General features: G+C 42.0%; 1 protein-coding gene across 1 annotated transcript; it reads left to right on the top strand.

Annotated features, from left to right (window-relative positions):
- The first annotated feature begins 6,815 nt into the window (after positions 1–6,815).
- On the top strand, positions 6,816–17,985 carry ildr2 (immunoglobulin-like domain containing receptor 2). Its single transcript, XM_070838138.1, has 9 exons — positions 6,816–7,152; positions 7,963–8,082; positions 11,144–11,200; positions 12,193–12,339; positions 12,902–13,063; positions 13,364–13,477; positions 14,817–15,018; positions 15,476–16,142; positions 17,417–17,985. The coding sequence occupies exons 1-9, from the start codon at positions 6,876–6,878 to the stop codon at positions 17,450–17,452; spliced, it is 1,782 nt and encodes a 593-aa protein (XP_070694239.1). The 5' UTR covers positions 6,816–6,875; the 3' UTR covers positions 17,453–17,985.
- Positions 17,986–19,418: the final 1,433 nt, after the last annotated feature.

The raw sequence follows: 19,418 nt of genomic DNA, 5'->3' as shown, positions 1-19,418 counted from the left end.
GAGGAACAAGCGAAATTAGAAATAAAGGCCCGTCTCTTATATAAACCTGTACCACATAAAGGCCTGGTTCTCTCTGCAACTATTTGAGTTTAGAAATACAACAGAAAGTGTCCTGCAACACCAAATAGTCCAATCTTAAGGAAGCCACATTGTATTTTAGGATTATACATGAGATGTTGAAGAATACCATGAAACAAAGCATATTGAAATACTTCAGAGTCCATTACTACCTTCGCCAGAGGTCGGCAACCTTTTTGATAAACCGCCCATTTTTAAATTTCCTCGTTACTCAGCTTTCCATATCAGCATTAAGATTAAGTTTAACTAGGACACCACATCAAGAATGATAATGATCTCCATCAGATCTTTAATTTTATTCCCTCCATATAAGCAATGTGCATAGCAACATCTTTTTAAAAAGATATTTTTCTCCCATAATCAGGACATTGTGATTAGCACTATACAAGAAGGCTGGCATCCTTATAAAAACATCCACATCCAACTTGAAATCAGAAACCCTAAACCTTCCACCAATCTAGTTAATCAGCAATAATCTAAAAGAATAGTTGCTCTAGTTGTTTTTTTTTAACCCCCTGGGGTTACAAATTATGTGCACAATTTCAGCATAAAGGAGCAGGAAAATTACGAGTAAGAAACAGGAATATGAGCACAATACAAGAAAGGTTCCATCTTTATGAAAGCATCCACATCTGAGATGAAAAAAAAGACACCGGGACAAAGAGCCCCATTATGCAAGGCCATGTGTGCAGCAAGTGAACAGATGCCGACCAGTCAGTGTGATCCCTGGCCCTGCTTTTATCTGGGGGTCGTGCTGAGTCACTTGCACACAGGCTTCGGAGTGGTCCGTGGTCAGTGGTCAGTTGTCAGACGACTGTGGAAGGGGCAGGGCGCACTCTTCGTGTGCCCCAATGTCTGCTCACAGAAGTATGTTGACCTGAAGACTGTCGGCAAAGCTAAAGCTATTTGATAGAGACACCCAGCAGGTGAACATGCAAAATCCGTGTTCCTGCCCTGCTGTGATTTCCAGCTGTTTCTGTAGCTCTGGAAACTTTTTCACCCACAGTGTTGAACTCTTCCGCTCAATCAGCTTGTGTATCCAGCCAGTTCATCAAAGCTATCAGGTTGATCAAGAAAGAGAACGTGTCTGTACTTCTCAAATTACTGAAATCTTGTTGTGAACTGTGACTCAAGCCCACTGATGTATTTGCATACTTGAGCTTGGCTGATGCTGTGCTGCGTGGACCGCTCTCCTAAATGTCTGAAGTAGTGAAAAGTGGACGTAGCAACATTGCTAAACGATTTCCCACCAAAGGCGTGTGGTGTCGTACGCGTCCAAAACAGTTTGCCCTGCACCATGTTGAGGTGTCCAGTGATATCCGTGAGAAGCAGAAGGTTTCACAATGCACTTTTCGTCTTCGCGTTCTGGATCATCTTTTTGCTTTTTCGGCCAAGAAGGCCTTTATGGCATCACAACAGCCGACAAACTGCTCCAAACCTTTTCATAGCATAGCGTTTTCTGCCATTTCTTCAATGCATCATTTAACGCTTGTGGCTTTCCATGTTTCGCAGTGCAATGAGAAACGCTTGCTTCAGTGGTATGATTTTTCCAAGTGGCAAAGATCTGTGTGTGTTTGCTTGCTTTCCATACCTGGACATGGCATGTTTGATGGATTCAGCCTCGTCTGCCTCATCCCTGAAAGTTTTCTCATGTTTGGTCTTTACTTTGCTTATCTTAGCTTAGCATAGCTAGCGGGCCTACTCCAGGAGCATGATTTTTTTCTGCCCCACTCAAATTCTTCCACAAGTACTCCACTGGGGTCGTCTGTGGCTCAGATGTAGAAGCCATCATTCACCAATCCAAAGATTAGCTGATCGGAGTCAGAGTGGGTCTTTGTGGAATTCGGGTGGGGGAAAAAATCTAATTAGCGTAGATAACAGGTCAGTGGCTGTGGAAGAGGTAATCTGGTATGTGGATGAGAAAACCTCTCTTGCACATTAATTTCTAGTGTGCCATTGGTATCCAGCTACCTGTCTAAGGCTTCTGACCTTTATAGTCCCCAAGCAAACCAGGGTAGAAGGCTCTGTGTTAAGTGTTTGTTTTCTACTAACATTGTATGAAGCACAAGTGTTGTTGACTGGAAGTATGTTTGAAATGTCCAATCATTTACTTTCTATGGTCATGTTATAATACAGATTGAAGTAATTTCTCTCAACATTAATTTATAATAATAATGTTCTGTACATAAACTAGGACTACTTTTAACCAGTTCTCCTACTGATTAACCTTTTAAGCATCAACCAATCAGGACATCAGTGTAAACACCAGAGATGGTTTTTATATGTCCAAAGGTCTCAGTATAATTGAAATGTCTGCCAACAGTTTCATCATAAACATATCGATTTTGCCACAAGTATCTTAAATTTGGCTAAGGGGTTTTAATCAAACTGGGTTAAAACTAGAATATGTTTGCCGTCTGGTAATCACTTGTTGCTTTAATACTCCCTGATCTTCTATCTGATATACATAATTAAAATATTTCATAAAAGTCTTTAGCACAGGAAATGTAATTTTTAAATCAACGTTGCACTGATATTCCCTGTTTGTTTGTTGTTGTTGTATTTTTTTGTACCTAAATCTCAATAAATGTACATTCAAGATGATTGATACAAGCATATCTCACATTTTCTGGCCACTGATCTAGTGCATTCATTTGGGCATTCTTGTAGTACTCTGTGGTCACTCCACCTACACTCCTCTTTGATTTTAAGTATTAACAAATAGTTTGCAAATTAAAATTTTTTAAAAAAAAAGGTAATTAAAAGCAATAAAATGATTTGACTTATTTTTTACTTTTTTAACATTTGCATTTTTTGCTTTTGCATGTCTTTGATTTAGAGGAAGGCAAAGTAAGTTTATATTGAATTGTATATTTCATTTATGATTATTTGTAGCATCTGTGTGCAGCTTGTGTGTGTGTGCAGCTTGTGTGTGTGTGTGTGTGTGTGATAACTGTTTCTCTGTCGAGTTTTTATAAGAAGCAGTCTTGTTCAATAAAGAAAGCTGGTCAAACATTGAGGTTTGTATGCGGTAAAATTCCTCTGAACTCTCAGCCAAGTCTGACCTGATTTCCCCACGGAGCTCCCCCCCCCCCCCCCCCCCCTCCTCCTCTGCCTCCACACCGGGGCAGACCTCTCTCTATCCGCCCTGCAGCTCCAGCCGCTCACCGCTGCTGCAGAAAATAAAATTATTCTCCACAAACCCAACCACCGGGACAAACTCTGCTGAGCCGCCGTGTCTCGGTGAGAGGGTGCCAGAGGGTCTGAGGGGGTTTCAGGTGTGTTTTCAGGGGTTCGGACTCACCTCCGTGTGAAGTGGTACGGTCCCGTTAGTCTGTTTGTCCCGTTAACAGCAGCAGCAGTCGGCCGACGGCGAGGATGAGCAACATGCGGACAAACTGCGCTTCTCCATAAAAACGGACTCTATAATGAACTTCTACCTGCTGGCTGTGTTGCTGGGAGGGTCGGGTAAGTCTGCTTCCCTTAACTATGTTTTCTTCACTGGAAACGGGTCATATGGGCGACAGCAGCGCAACAGGTTGATCCTGTGTAAACTTCTTACTCATCCCAGACACCGAGGACTCAGACCTGAGGCTCATTACACTGCTCCTGCTTGTTTTACACTTTATTTGGGTGAATTTAGAGAGATTAATGCACCAATATGGTGGTGGCTTGACCAGTTTTTAATGTATTTATTAACTCTTTTATGGTTTTATGGGACAACAAGAATAATCCTCCTGGCATTTATCATGTTTAGTATTCAGTAATTATTTCATGATATACTTTTTCTGTTCAGATATGATAATAATATTCACCATAGGCTTATAGCTTTGCTGTTGAAGGCCTATCTGTGCTGCATACCACAACAGTTTGGCCATTTTCAATGGCAGAGCTGTACTAATAGAGCTGTACTAAAAGGTAAATCTGCAACGATTAGTCGATCGAAAATGTATCTGCAGCTCTTGTGATAAACGATTAATTGATTTTGGTAATTTTTCAAGCAAAATGGTCAAACCTTGTCCAGTCTCTGGTTCTCCAATGTGAGGATTTGATGCCTCGCTTTGTCATTTTTAATAGTAAACTGGCTAATTTTTTTGTTTTATTCTACTGATGAAATAAAACGAGTTGTTTAGATGCTTCTCTCTGGCCTGTGGGAAATAACAACCAGCATTATTCACCATATTATGACATTTCATAGGCAAAGCATGAATCTATGAATCAGGAATGAATGTAAACAGTAGTTGCAGCCCTGTATTACACCTATGCTGTAATTTACACCTTTAAAACTGCGTTTAGTGACCACAAAGTGCAGGGTGAGCAAAGCACTCCTAACAAATCACTTCACTTTGCACAAACTTTCTGAGTGTTGCTGTAAAATTACCCTAAAATCCTTTTATCAAGCACGGAGATTATATTATTCAGTCTTATCATGTGTTTTTTCGTTGGCTTATGAGTCAATGTGAAGGAATGTAGGACGCAGTAAAAGCAGGAAATGTGACAGCTTTGGAGAGGAAAGGCCCGACTGTGTTCAGGAAACTTGCAGCGTCCAGCAGCAGAGCTTTGACCTGGAACACTTTTGTGATCGTGTACTGTTTTAAAAGAGGGTCTAAAGTGGAAGTGAGGCCTTCAGTCTGCGTGCAGGTGGAGGAGGAGACTGTCTGCTGCCTCTGTTACCTGTTCATTAACCTACAGTGAGCCACACCTGGTGTTAACTCCACATAAACATCAGTTCACAGTCACTTGTTGCAGTTTGTGTTTATTTATGCGAACCTCGGCTCACCTCAGACCGAGAGCATTCATGGAGTAACGGTTTGGTTTAAATCTCTGGCAGTTAATTGGCCTGTTCACACCCAGCTGGTCGAGGCCCGACGCTCCCATTGGTTGGTTGAGTCTGCGACCTCCTCCCACTCTCGGCTCCTCAAGTGGGACAGAGGGAGGCGGGGGGTCAGCGTAGCCCTAACAATGGACTGGTCCATGAAAAAAGGAGACAAAGGGAAGAGCAGGGCTCCTTCGTGGGAGGAATTTAGGACCTCGGTTCCTCCTCCTCTTCTACTCTGATCCTGTAAAAGTCATTGGTCTCAATCACCAGCATCACTGAACTAAGAAATGTGAAGATAAAGTTTAGTTTCTTATCTGAGGAAGAGGAAACCTGGTGATACTCATCTGTCTGGACTCAGTATGTCATTAAAATCAGTTGATTTAATTAGGTTTAAGTTCGTAAATCATTAACGCACTAGTGTGAAGCTGGAGCAGAGACAATGAACTGATTAATCGAGAGACAAACAAACAATTAGCAACAACTTTTAATAACCCATAATTAGTATCAGGCATATTTTAAGCAAAATTAGAAATAAATATTTCCAATTCTAATAAATATTTCTAAATCTATGTGAGGATTTCCTGCTTTTGACTGTTTTATATCATCGTAAACTCAAAATCTTTTAGATTTGAACCGTCAGTCGGACCAAAGGTGGCATTTGAAGGCATCTTTTCCTTATGTTACAACATTTCAGAGGTTATAACACCTAACTGAATAATTGAAATTGATTGATTGGTTGCAGCCCGAATGGTGACCTGGAAATAAGTAGTGTCACTTTAAAGGAAAACTAGGAAACGCATCCATTTTAGATAATCGCTATAAACAGAGAGGCAGGATGGTGGACCTGCTTTTGTTTTGATTTCCTGTCTTCTGGGAAATGTTTAGAATGAGTCTCTGCCCCACCTAGACTTAGTAAGACTAACAGAAAGCACCCACGAGCGTCCGACCTCTCCACCCCCTCCCTCTGTGATGACAACTCCCTGCCTCCCCACAGGCCTCCCACTCACACACACAAACTCACACACACACACACACACACACACACACACACACTCACTGGAATTTAACCTCCTGACCCCGGTACTGAGCTACAGAAGAGCCCCCCCCCCCCTTCGCTCGCCTAATCTCTGTTTCTGTCTTTCCTCCTGTTCTTTATATGACGTTAAATATCTCCCAGGTGTCGTCCTCCACACTCGTGACTCATTCCCTCAGACAAAGTAAAGGCGCAGCTGTTTCTGCTGTGATCAAGATCTGCATCCTTTTCCTGTCTTTAAACTGTGTTTGTCTGCACTCAGTTGCCAGTTTATTGGGCACACTCAGCTAAAACCAATGTAGGTTAACACAACAGGCCTGCAATAGTTTGTCTAGCTATTCATATCAATGGGGGCCGACTGAAAGTGACTAAAAACTAGAGCTGAAACAATTAGTTGATTGACTCTCTAGATTTTCAAGAAAAAAAGCCCTGAATATCCTGAATATTCCAGCTTCTAAAGTGTGAAGATTTGCTGCAGCTGAACTGAATATCTTTAGGTTTTGGTCTGTTGGACAAAACAAGACGTCATTTGGACTTTAGGGAATTGCAGTGAGCATTTTCCTCTATTTTATGAGATAAATAAGCTTTACTAAAGATACACAGTTTCCTCCACTATCATAACCTCTCTTGACAAAAACTGACCTTGATAACTTATTCATTTAAGTGATTGATCAAGCTGAAATGCCAAACATTTTCTTGTTCCAGCCTTTCAAATATAAGGATTTGCCTCTTTTTCCCATTTAATTTCATTGTAAACTGGATATTTTGGGGTTTTGGAGCTGTTGATTGGACAGTCAAATGACAATTAGTTCAGACAAAAGGTTTTTATATTTGTGTCCAAATTTTAATTTTCCAATTTTCCTTTTCTGTGTGTTTTGTCTTTGTCCGTCAGCGTGCGTGTGCGATGGCGTGCACGTCACAGTGCGGGAGAAGCAGCGGTTTGCAATGCTGTTCCAGTCCGTGGTCCTCCCGTGTCAGTACCAAACGGGCTCCATTCAGACCCCGGTGGTGCAGTGGTGGTACAAGTCCTACTGTCGAGACCGCACACGGGAGTCCTTCTCCCTGCCGGAGAGCCTGGGAGTCCAGGCCTCCGAGCTGGGCCCCACGTCCCACCTTGATTGCTCCGACAGCAGCCGCACAGTTCGGGTCGTGGCGTCGGCGCAGGGAGCCTCCATGACGCTGGCCGAGCACTACAAAGGCAGAGACATCGCCATCATAAACAGTAATTTCACCGTTTTTGTCCAGTTGAGGGGGAAGAGCTGCACTCAGGAATCAGAGCGGACTGTGCTTTGTGTTTCCTGTTCTCTAAATAAACCTCTTTTGTTTTTTTGTCACAATAGAGTAGGCACTCACACACAAACACACACACACAATCACAACCCCCTGCTTTCTCTCCTATTCACATATGACTCCTTGTAAAAGCCTTATCAAGAGAAAACACTCGTCTTTTATTCTAATTTCTCAGTGGAAAATACCACTTTGAACAGTGGCCTTCTGCCGTGTAATACAGAAAAAAAAGATTCACTCATATGATGAATGAATCTATGTTGGTAGTTTTATCTTTAAATGTATTTTTCTTGCTTCACAAAAACACCAGCCGTTAGAGGCTTAAATATATTCAACTGCAAAAAGTGTTTACAGTTGAACAAAACAGATTGGAAATCTTTTCTCCCAATTGTTTGATCAGTCATTTCTGATTTAAATCCAAATTTTGCGTTTCAACAGTTTTTAACATTTGAGACATTTTGATTCTGATGTTAAATGAAAAAAGGGTTATGTGGTAAAATATATTACTTGTTACCTGTTTTGTGGTATCAGGTATCAGCACCAGCAGTGAAAATTATCATGTGTTCTGCACGTCAAAAAACATTCAAAGCAATGTTACAATCCAAGACGTTTTAGTTCAGTTTCTTGTCAACGTCAATCAGTTTGAATTCACAGACTGAACACTGACCTGCTTTTAAATGAGATCTGCTGTTTGAACCTCTCGCCTCTAACAGCACATATAACCCTCTTACCCGTCTCTCTACAGAAGCTGACCTGCGTATTGGGGAGCTGCAGTGGGGCGACAGCGGAGTTTACTTCTGTAAAATCGTCATTGCTGATGATCTGGAGGGGAAGAATGAGGCCCAGCTGGAGTTAATGGTGCTCGGTATGACTGTGCTTTTATTTACCGTAACGTCATAACGACTCCTGAACTCTGAGTCTGATCTTAATACAGTTTTGTTCACATGTTTGTTGTAGTTTTGTTTCACATTAGGCTCAGTGAACGTGAGTAAAGGTTTTACAAGTGGTCCCGTTGTTGCTTTGCATCTCCATGGAGACGGCCAGGTGATGTTTGCCTCTTAACCTGATTTAGCCGGCTGCTCACTGTACAGGGTATCAGCGTGTGTACAACTTCACAACAGCTGTTTGAGTGTGCTCGTGTTGTGTCTGATGCTGACTAATGATTAAACGACGTACATACACGACAGCTGAAAAATTCAGTGCTAAAGGTCAGAGACTGACCATTAGCACTGGCTGTCCTGTCAGTGAAAGCCAAAGCAGCGTGTGTGAGAGAAACTCTGACGGACTATTGTTGCCAAAGCCACTCCTTAAGCTGTTACCATGGCAACGGGCTTCTTCAGAGGAGACTGGAGCACGTCGAGGGTTTCTGCTGGTGCAGACATGACGAGAGAGAGAGAGAGAGAGAGGAAGGGGAGGTGCAGAATAGGGGGCAGGACCAGGTTGAACTCTCACAACAGTGTGATGTGAAGTTACCCAGAACGGTTTTCTTCCTTTAGGTTTGGCTAAACCCGCCGTGGTTGTAGCGTTAAGGTCTGCTCAGTCATACAGGCCTGTCGCACTGAGCGGTAATCTGATTATAATCAGCTCACCGGGGAGAAGGGGAGGGCTTAAACGTGTGAGAATAACAAGACTACACTGGGTTTTTGATGCAGAAGTTGGAATTAGAAAGTGTGTAAAACCACTTCAATGGCAGATTTCGCTAAAGTTTAGAGATCCCATACACTTCCAACCTTACGTACACCAAAAGTGAAAGTGATAGTTTGACCTTTTACAGAAATACTCTTGCCACAGATGGTCACACTTCTTGTGCTTTCTTGCTGAGAATTAGACAGCAAGCTACCACTTGCTCCATATTTGCTGTACAAACATCATACACTTCTCACTTAACTCTCAGCAAGAAAGCAAATAGGATCATCAATTATTCCTTTATGCAACGACTTGTGTTGTTTCTTTTCTCACCATCTCCCTAATCTCTGCGTTAATTTTTCTTTTGGATTAATTTCTCTCTGACATTCACTCCCTTTGCACTCCTTTATGTCTTGCATAATCTTCCCATGCACTCTTTCATTACTCACTGCTGCATCTTTCACTGCCTCCCTGCCTCTGCGGGCTGCATAGCTCCTCGGCTCTCTCAGGTTACTCGGTGTTACTGAGCTTCATGGTATGTAGATGAGTGTGCCAAGACAGGGAACCAAGATTTTTTATCAGGTAGGAAGGGTAGACTGCTTTTTTCCCCCAGTGTGCTCTGCACTCTCTGGAGCCTCACTGTGGGTGTTAAAGTGGGTCCCTGCAGTCAGACAGTTCAGTCGGTGACTGGTCTTTACTGTAATTATAGTCCTGTGACACCACACGAGAAGCACAGACTGAAAACACCTGCACTGTCTCTCTATTTTTTTCTAGCTGCCTTAAATTTTTGATTTTTCTTTTCTGACCAGTTAATGTTGTATATGAAGCACAAAAGAAGCATTGTGACCTTTTTGTGATGAGCTCCCTTGGTTAATTGTTGTCCTAGAATCGTTATGTGCCCCAGTTTCCAAACCCCCCTCTTTGTCCTCACACACTGCCTCTCTTGGCACAGTGTCTCAGTATCTGAGTACTTTAACATGTAATGTGCATTCATTCATTCGTGTGCAGGTTTAACTCCACCAGAGAGGCTCATTTCATTACAGCTGGCCTCCAGCAGCTAAATTTAGGTTCAACGTAAAGTATGTTTTGAACTCTGAACTCTGACTTAAATGTCTTATGTTCGTGTTCACAGGTTAGTATGTTTAGAAACACTTCTACGAAACTCTGTGGCTCCATATTTTAGTATCATGAACTACGGAGGTCAACACATATCAGTGTGATTCACGTGATAATAACACTAAGAGTCTACAGCCATGTTAGCTGCTCTGTGAGGCTGTACATACTGAAGACCAGTCACATGTGGGTCACAGGAGATTTGGTTTTGGTTGCCAAATACATTTCCAGAATTTCTTTCACTGTCTGAAAGACTGTCACTGCCACATGCTTGTTAATTGCACATAAATGCATTTATTTAGTTTAATTTATAAAGTCTTTGTGTCTCTGTTCTCAATAACATGCTCATGAAACAATTTAGATTGTTGTAAGATTTATCAAAGCTATATCTCCTCCAAAATGTCTGTGTATACGGTACTAGCTGGTATAAGGAAGTGGCAGGAACATTCATTTATGCACAAATTCACTCTTCTCACTATTTATAGATAAGGCCTAATGTCTTGGTTTTCTAGCTGTCACCATCTTGGTTTATTTGGAGCCAGAGGTGACATGCATGTTCCATGCAGACTGGCTCTGATTGGCTAGTCACGACGTAGTCCCACCCGAAAGCACATCCTGCTTTATCATCTATTTCACTCAAAATGGGATCATAATTTACTGAACTAACATCATGCTGTGTTACAGGAGACCATAAACTCACCAGGTTCACTCATCAGTGTTTCCTGAAGTAATAAATCAAGAGAGAAATAGGCTCATTTTCCCATAGACTTCCATATAATCAGACTTAACCAGAGATAATCAGAGATAACCAGCAGAGTCGCCCCCTGCTGGCCATAAGAAAGAATGCAGGCTTAAGGCCCCTCAGCATTGGCTTCACTTTTCAGAACTTTTCCGGTTCTGAAAAGTGAAGCCAATCTAATTAACTTTCATCATTATGACAGCATTTAAGATGCATATTTTTCAAATGCTTTCATTTGTTTCTACATGAATCAGAACATTAATGCTTTTTTTTACTCTATGTTTCCTGGCTCAGAGTTTGTAAAGAGTTTGTCCCTTCAGTTCCTCAGTTAGTGCATGATCATTAATCATCTACTCTGCCGCCAAATTTTCCAAATATGCTTGACCTTTTGACTCTTGCTTCCCGCTTCCTCTTCCGGCCTTCACCTGTGCTCTCCCTCTCTCTGCAGGCAGGACAGGTCAGCAGGACGATCTCCTACCTGAGTTTGATGTGGAGATTATGCCAGGTACGGCACCTCACCTGCTTTTTTGTCTCACTGCCTGGCATCTTCTAGCTTCCCTAACACCTCCTAATGTTTAATCAAAACTCTCTTTGGCTAACAAACATATTTTCATGACTCAAAATGAGGGACATGTACAGAAAGTAGCTGTTGCAAGAGCCTCTAATCCAACCTGAAACTACAAAGAGTCGGCGGTTATTGAAGCAACATAAGAAGAAAAATCCCAGCTCTTATCCTTTACTTCTACTCATTATTTAAACTCCACAGGGGATATGTGGTGACTTAACGAGTGGGTTTTGAGTGAATTCTGCTTTTCACCACACCCAGCGGAAGTGTCTTGTTAGGGTCTGGAGGTTTTAGAGATGTGATGATGGATAAAAGCCTGAAGTTTCCTTTGTTAGTGCTCTGTGGTCTCTGGATACATCACTGAAGGGGAGACAGAAACATAAGCGTGGTTTTAAAAGAAAAAATCTGGTTTATTACAACTTGGTTCTGGTTTGTGTATTTTTTACCACCATTTTTAACCATTTTTATAATATTGTAATAAGAACTAAAGTAGCTGAAGTAATTAATGAGATCTGGGAACATGTGAGTGAGCTTGCAACAACAGGGTCCAACAGGAAAAGAAACACAAGTGTTGTAAAACAAGAAGTGAGTGCACCCAAAATGTTTGAAATAATTTCTCATTTAGCACATAACTCACCACTATGATAAGTGGAACCAGGGCATCAGTCTGCAAACTGTGATGGATGTTTACAATGGACCATTCACCCTTGTTTTCGCTTCCAAATTAAATGAAGTTAATCTGGGTTTTGTTAAAAGCTTGTCTAGCTACTCGTGTATTTTGCCCTGTTGGACATTTATGTCCATGTGTTGTGATATTTATTGACCAACCCTTGTCTACCAAATGTTAAGACGTCATACCTTAAACTGAATCATACTATACATGACGCAAATGAAGAGGAAATAATATGTATGTGTTTGTGTCTGTATTCCAGAGTGGGCGTTTGTGGGATCTGTAGTCCTGGGCAGTGTCTTGTTCCTGTTGTTGTTGGGAGTCTGCTGGTGCCAGTGTTGTCCTCATTCCTGCTGCTGCTACATCCGCTGCTGCTGCTGTCCTGACACCTGCTGCTGTCCACGACACTGTGAGTAACACAAACAGCCACATTCTTCATCATCAATCATGCCTTTGGTCGTGTGTGTGTGTGTGTGTGTGTGTGTGTTTGTATTTGTCTGTCCGCAGCTAATCTCTCATGCTACTGGACTGATCAGCCTAATATTTATTGTGACCTCTCTGGGTTGTGGTGACTCTCAGTGTTTGAAAAACCTATTTTATTGACTGTTTTATATCATCATTGACCGCTGACTTGAAATCACGGAGTCAAAAACATTTAGCTAAGTTAAAAACCAGCCTTACGTAGTCTGTTCAGGACACATTTTGGGTTTTGTCGTGACTCAAAAACTGAAAAGTCTGGTCTTAATTTGAACTGGAGCATCTGCGGATTACTTCCTTATGCAACATGTTATGATCCACTCATGTTATTCACTATACAACGTGAATGAATCCCTGTTTTCATTATCGTCAGTTAAATAAGTATCTTGTCAACCTTACAGAGATAATAGGTGATAATAGGTTATATTTACTGAGTTTACCATAAGTTCCATGTGTTTCTCAGCATCGGCTTAATGTTTTGTTCTCCTGCACAGTGTATGAGGCAGGGAAGATGGCAAAGAGCGGACAGCCTCCTCAGGCTCCTGTGTATCCCTACTACATCCCTGGTGTGCCAACTGTGGTTTCTCTTGCCCCCTCATCTCATGTGGACCCAAAGATCACCTCTATGCCCTCAGTGGAGAATAACCTGGCCGGAGGTGAGTGTCAACAAACAGTTTATTAGAGAAACAGCCTGTTTTGCTTCCTCTCACTAACCTTCATTTCATCTATTGTCCGTCATCCTCGAGTCTGTCTCTAACCTACAGAGAAGTCGTAGAAATGACAGAAATGTCTCTCGGCCTCATGCATGTTTGTTATTTAATTGTAGTCTCAACACATTTGAGTCTCATTGCTTGTTTTTGCTGACAAGAACACTTTCTTGTATACGTGTGTGTCCTTGCATGGCCATGTTCTTGTGTGTGTATGTACTGTATGTGTATGTGTGTCCACATCCACAGTGCGCAGTGGTTATCGACTGAAAGCCAGTCCAGACCAGGACTCAATGAAAGTTCTGTACTACGTAGAGAAGGAGCTGGCTCAGCTTCCCTCAAACAAGATGGCTGTGCTCAAACGTAAGCCTGCACAGATTTCTGTCATCTGTGTGGCTGTGTGACCGTGTTTCTCCTTTATGTGCATGGTTTGTGTAAATTAACTAGTGCTTGTTTCCATCTAATCCTTACATTCATTTCACAACATCTAACTGTCCTTACTGATGAGTGTTAAAGTTATAGCCTCCAACGTATACATGATATGGCAAAAATTCTGGCTGTTGACAAATTTGTATCATGGTGCTCATAGTGCATTTAGTATAGTGTATAGTTGATTATGTTGTGTATCAGGACATCTCAGAGTGTGATTATTGTGATTATGCCAAAAGAGAAAGTTTTAACATTTATTATTAGTCAGTTTAACTAACTGTTGGGTCTATTTCACCAGCAGGAGTTATTGGTGTTAAAGTGACCTGCAGTTTAATGTACGTGTTATGTACTGAATTAGATCAGTGGTTGCAGTTCAACATGTGGCAGTTTGTAAGGAAGAAGTGCTTTGTCTTGTACATACATTCACCAGATCCATTTTGCTGCATTGTTTAAATTTTTTGGCCAATACTTTCGCTAACCCAGCTAGTATGCTGCTTCTAGCTATTGTCCAGTTGCCTGAAGATCAGCTAGATGAAATAGGACTCAGGCTGCCTAAGAAATGAAAAATCAGAGACTGTTTGTGCTCACATCTTTACACAGACTTGGCCCCGTATGAATCTACTGGTCCAGACAGGTGTACTACCAGGCGCTGGAAGAAGCGATAAATGCTTTTTAAAATAAGACGATAGTTGTATAGTTAGATTTTTTTATGATTCAACAGCTATTTGATTATTCAAAAATCCTGGCCCATCCATAGTAATTTTCTACCACAGCTGGGCACTGAAGTTTCTCAAAAACAAGAGCAAATTGTACATTTCTGGGGGACTATTTTCAGTGGTGGATTAATACACATTTGGTGCTGTGGGGAGTATTTAGGGCAGGAGGATGGTGTCTTTAGGATCGACTCAATTTAAACTACAGGTTCCATTTGTGTTTTTGCACTAAGAAACATGTTGATAGCTCAATGTATTTTTCATAGCTTTGGACAACAACGGAGCTGTACGACACAGAGGAACAAGGTCCATCAGGCTTTGCCAACACATGCATTTCTGCCCTCAGTAATTTGCGCTCAGCTATAATCAGGGCTCATGATTACACAGTCGCCTCAAACCAGAAAGTAGGTGATAACACCTGCACTGTACTTCCAGAAGACCACATCTTTCTCTTCGATTGCATACATCGCAGCTACATGTGTGTACTTCAGTGGACGGTCACAGAAAACTAAATCTGAAAAATGTTTTTTCAAATGAATTTGATGTTTCTGTCCCAACAGCCAGTAGCCTATCAGAGTTGAGCTCTCTGCATGAAGGGGGGAACACAGACTTCAGACACACCTATCAGACGGTCCAGATGAAGGCGCTCCCGCCCATCGCAGACCTCGACGACCATCTACCGCCGAGAGCAGCGCCCGTTACGCAGAGTCGAAGGCCCAGACGGGACAGAGGGAACCACTCAGACGATGAGCTAGACAGAAGGTATAATTAAAACATTATCGCTGGGGGTGTTATTTAGTGCATAGTAAACCCGAAGTTAAAGTGTCCATTACGTTGGATCTTTAATTCCCCCAACAGCATTTGGGAAACTCTTGTCTGGAAATCCCGCTTGTATCCTGCAATATCAGGCTCTCCAGACAGATACGACAGGCTTATGTTTGCTGTTTTTTTTTATTATTGTGAATGCTGATGATATCCAGCTGTCCATGTTGACTAAATTGCCACTACAACTTACTCCACACTGTTTGTGACTGAAGTTCAAGAAAGTACCAAAAATCTGTCATTTTAAAGCTGCTTTTAATTTCTGCGTTTTAATGTTTTAAGGTCACTTTGGACGGACCTGAATTGTCATATTGAATATCTAAATATCTATAAATTACATTATTATAGTTGTTCTTGTTATGTAAACTCTGTGTCACTGTGCTCTTCCTTGCTGTAGGTGGAACTGCCGTTCAGAGCACCTGCAGAGAAAGACATTGAGCAGAAGAGGGCGCACCGGCTCTCTGGATGAGCTGGAGGAATTCGCCCAGACTTACAACTCCCGTGGTCGTCGGGCTGAGCCTCCAGACCGGTTCTATGAGCGCGATTACAGCCCTCCCAGGCGATTCTACAGGGATGAAGATGATGGATGGGGCCGCCGCAGCCCTTCTCCTTTACCGCAGAAGAGAAGGGGTACGTGGGACAGCGATCGCCCTTCTCGACTGCCCCAAAGCAAAGGATACGACAACGACTTCCTCTGCAGTGTGCTGGAGAGCAAGGCGAGGGGGCGGGGAGGGGACAGAGGAGCGAGCAGACCGGACGACGACAGTGACACTCCCTCTAAAGGCAGCTCCAGAGGAAAAGGCAGTGATAGTTACTACAGCCGATCGCCAAGCAACCGTCCAGAGGAGGAGGACTCTTTGCCTCCGTACTCTGAGCGTGAGGCGGAGCGATACCGCAGGGCTGACCCGCTCGCAGACCGGTACCGTACCGTAGAACCTCCCAGATCAGAGCGATACAGGACCACTGAACCAGCCATGAGGCCTTTCTCTTACACCCGCCCTCAGCAGGGAACGTCCCAAACACTACAGGGGGGCAGAGAGGACAGAGAGAGGAGCCGAAACCTGGTGAGTTATTTGTAGCAGGAAAAGGACTTCCTTCCTCCTCAGCTCTTCAGGAAAGAGCCTCTAAATCCTGTAAACTGTCACAGGATAAGTTTATATGATATTATTATATATGTTACATTTTTCTTGTTGTCAGCAAATCCCAGTAATAATCCAAAACTAATAAGGAATTGATCCAAATAACAAGTGTAGCCAAAGCCTGAAGAAGCTTATTCCTCTATGCTGTGCAGCTCTACAAATGTACATGAAGTATTAAAAACACACACTCACACACACGCAAGAGGAATTGCTCTCCTCACCCCATCAGTGCAGGAAGATAATGTTTCCTATTAGGTCTCCTATTAGTCACTCTGAGGGTTCACATGTCTGTTCACAGATCATGTAAATGTTGTTTCAGGCGTGATCTCCCTCGAATTATCGTCCCAACACAGAAATAGACTTCGAAGTTAGAGAATGACCAAGAGACAGAGAACAGAGAGTGCAGAGAGAGAGCAGTTGATGATAAAAACTAAACTAGACCAAAAGCAAAACTTTATTTGATCTGTGTTTCAATGTGGTTACTTACTGAACAAATAATAAAAGGTTGCATTTACTCTGAATGCTGAAACGTGATGAGGACATACTGGTTACCTTCTGCGCCTGCTTTAGTTAAAAGTCAGTATACCGTTAAACCAAGTTAAACTACACACTAAATGTTTGTCCTCAGTAGGAACAAATAGGTTTGGGGCTCAGCACCTCAGAAATGACAGAGAAGTCAGAAAGACCTTAGAGGCGTTGTTGGTTTTGGTCTTTTCATGGGATTTGTTGTCAATAACAATAAAACAGAAAAGCAGAAACAATGCCAGCTTTAGTTTTACATTATCACGTGCATAGTCTGATTATCTCTTGTGCAGTGTACATACATGATTTATGGTCTTAACACTGAAGCATAATTTAGTTAGGTAGCTGTAACATTTTTAGCGTACATTTACGACGACAAACTGCAACTGCAAATTACATTTATGATTTAACTCAGATATGGACTGAATTATCTGGCAATGCTTGCAACCATCACAGTGTTACATTTTCTTACTAACTGGCTTACTAATTATACAAAAAGCGTTTGTGACTTTCTCACCAGAATCAGTTTCACCGCCACACATCTACTAACACGGCTTGAGCTTCATGATTTCTGTGAATTGTCTTAAAACGTGGACGCCTCAGGCACCAGGCTGGACTAACCTAGCATGAGCATGAATGCAAAGTGTCTAACATGTGGCCATGTATTTCTTTAACAGAGCACTGCACTGAGCAGGGACTCTCTCATAGTGTGACAAGGTTTCCCAGCCTCGACCTGCACAGCACTGCCAGTCCGTTCATTAAAACCGTCCTGCTGCTGCGCAGGAGAGGCTAACTGTTCTGCCATCAGCCACGTGAAGTCAGACTCGTCCCTCTGAAATATCTGTGCAGGAAAAACAGCAGTAGTGGACGGAAAACGCAGAGAAATGAATGTGCACAAAGCAGCATGTGTTAGTCCAGGACGTTTTCACTCATGTGCATGAATTATATGGGTATTAATGCATGTGTTAGTCCACAGATGCTACATATGTGTTGTTGTATTTGTTAAGTTTGATACGTTGTGTGACTGGATTTACATAAACAAGTGCCAAGATGTTTTTTTTTTTTTATCTGCCAATTTCAGAATGGTCTTTTGTAACAGTGAGTAGGACGTCACAGTGTTATGTTTTCCTACAGACTTCATACTTCTCACTCAGTTCACTTCAACTCAGGTTCACTTTGTATTTGTGTGTTTGTCTGGTGCTGATATTGTTCTGCATCAAAGTGCTGTTCCTTAAATCTGTTTTTATTGCACTGCTTAAATACTTTTTGAATAAAGAAAACTCTAAGAAATAGCTGCTGTCTTACGCATGAATGTATTTTCACCTTCTGGTCTATAAATCACCCAGCGACGTTTCCTAAAGCCCATGATGACATTTTTAATGTGTGACTGTGTCTAAACCCAAAGATATCTAGTTCGCTGTGACATAAGACAAAGAAAAGCAGCAAATCACCCAGTCCAGCATAATAATACGGATCTTTTAAGAAATGAAACACACTGCACATTTCTATGTGAGGTGGGAAACTTGAGGTTTGGATTGTTAAAGTCACGTACTGCACACAAGCAGTCTGCACAGACTTGATAAAAACATCTATATTTGTCATGTTGCTTGGTAGACTTCTAAGTCTCAACCATTTTTTTTTACCAAATAAGGGGTTGAAGTATTAAAAATCAGAACACCTAAAAGTAAATTTCAGCACAGCAGTCATTGACTCGCATTCATTTTGTGTTTCAATAGTTTTGATAAGATTAGTTTTGATATCAAATACTTGCGTCTGTCACAGAGTCTGATGTTTGAGTGGTTATTGCGTTTGACAATACGTGTGATAAAGTGTGCGTACCTTCGATAAAGTCTGTGTTTTATCGTAGCTTATCAAATATACACAACTAAATAAACACTAGAGCTTTGCAGACAACTTTAATCGACAGCTGCACACAGTCAGTGCAGCTTCATCATGTGCAGCATGTGTGCAGCTTCAATGTAGAACTATTGTGAAAACATTTACATTATTGCACATCTTGTGTCATTTTGTGATTGTTTTGTAACTCTAGTAGTTGATTTGTGTCTCTTTATTGTCTTTTGTTTGACTTTTCAACAAGAAATGCTAAAAGTCAGTTTATACAGAGGCTTTGAGTCAGTTTCCCATGAGCCTCTAGGCCAGTAGGCCATTAGTACAGTTATGATACCAACAAGCCAAATACCTTCTGACTCCCCCACTCTGGCTGCCATCAGCCGCTCTGTAACTCGCTCTGTTGGTACACAAAAACTTCCCCAAACCTTGGCAGCACAGTTTTTGCCCTACTTGGCTGAAATTGGCTGTTGGAAGTGTGTGTGTGTGTGTGTGTGTGTGTGTGTGTGTGGTCTTGCTACATAGTGGGGACCAGAACAAGCACTTTACCGGCTGAGTGAGGACTTTTTTTGGAAGTGAGGACATCTTAACTGGTCTGGTGAATCTTAACTTCAAAGGGCCGTTTGAAGGTTAAGACTTTTAAGGTTAAAGTTGAATTAGGTTTAGGTTAAGGTTAGGGTAAGGGTTACAGTTAGGCACAGACACAGTTAGACAGATAGATACACACACACACACACACACACACACACACACACTTTCATTGAAGGCTGTTTCCCCACTCCTACACTTTGGTTACGCCCTGTTCATTACTCATGAACTGTGTGTCTAGTG

Source organism: Pempheris klunzingeri, chromosome 10, assembly GCF_042242105.1.
Source record: "Pempheris klunzingeri isolate RE-2024b chromosome 10, fPemKlu1.hap1, whole genome shotgun sequence".
In the NCBI taxonomy this organism is placed as follows: Eukaryota; Metazoa; Chordata; class Actinopteri; order Acropomatiformes; family Pempheridae; genus Pempheris; species Pempheris klunzingeri.
Note: the sequence above shows the minus strand (reverse complement) of the source record. Positions and strands in the feature narration are given on the sequence as shown.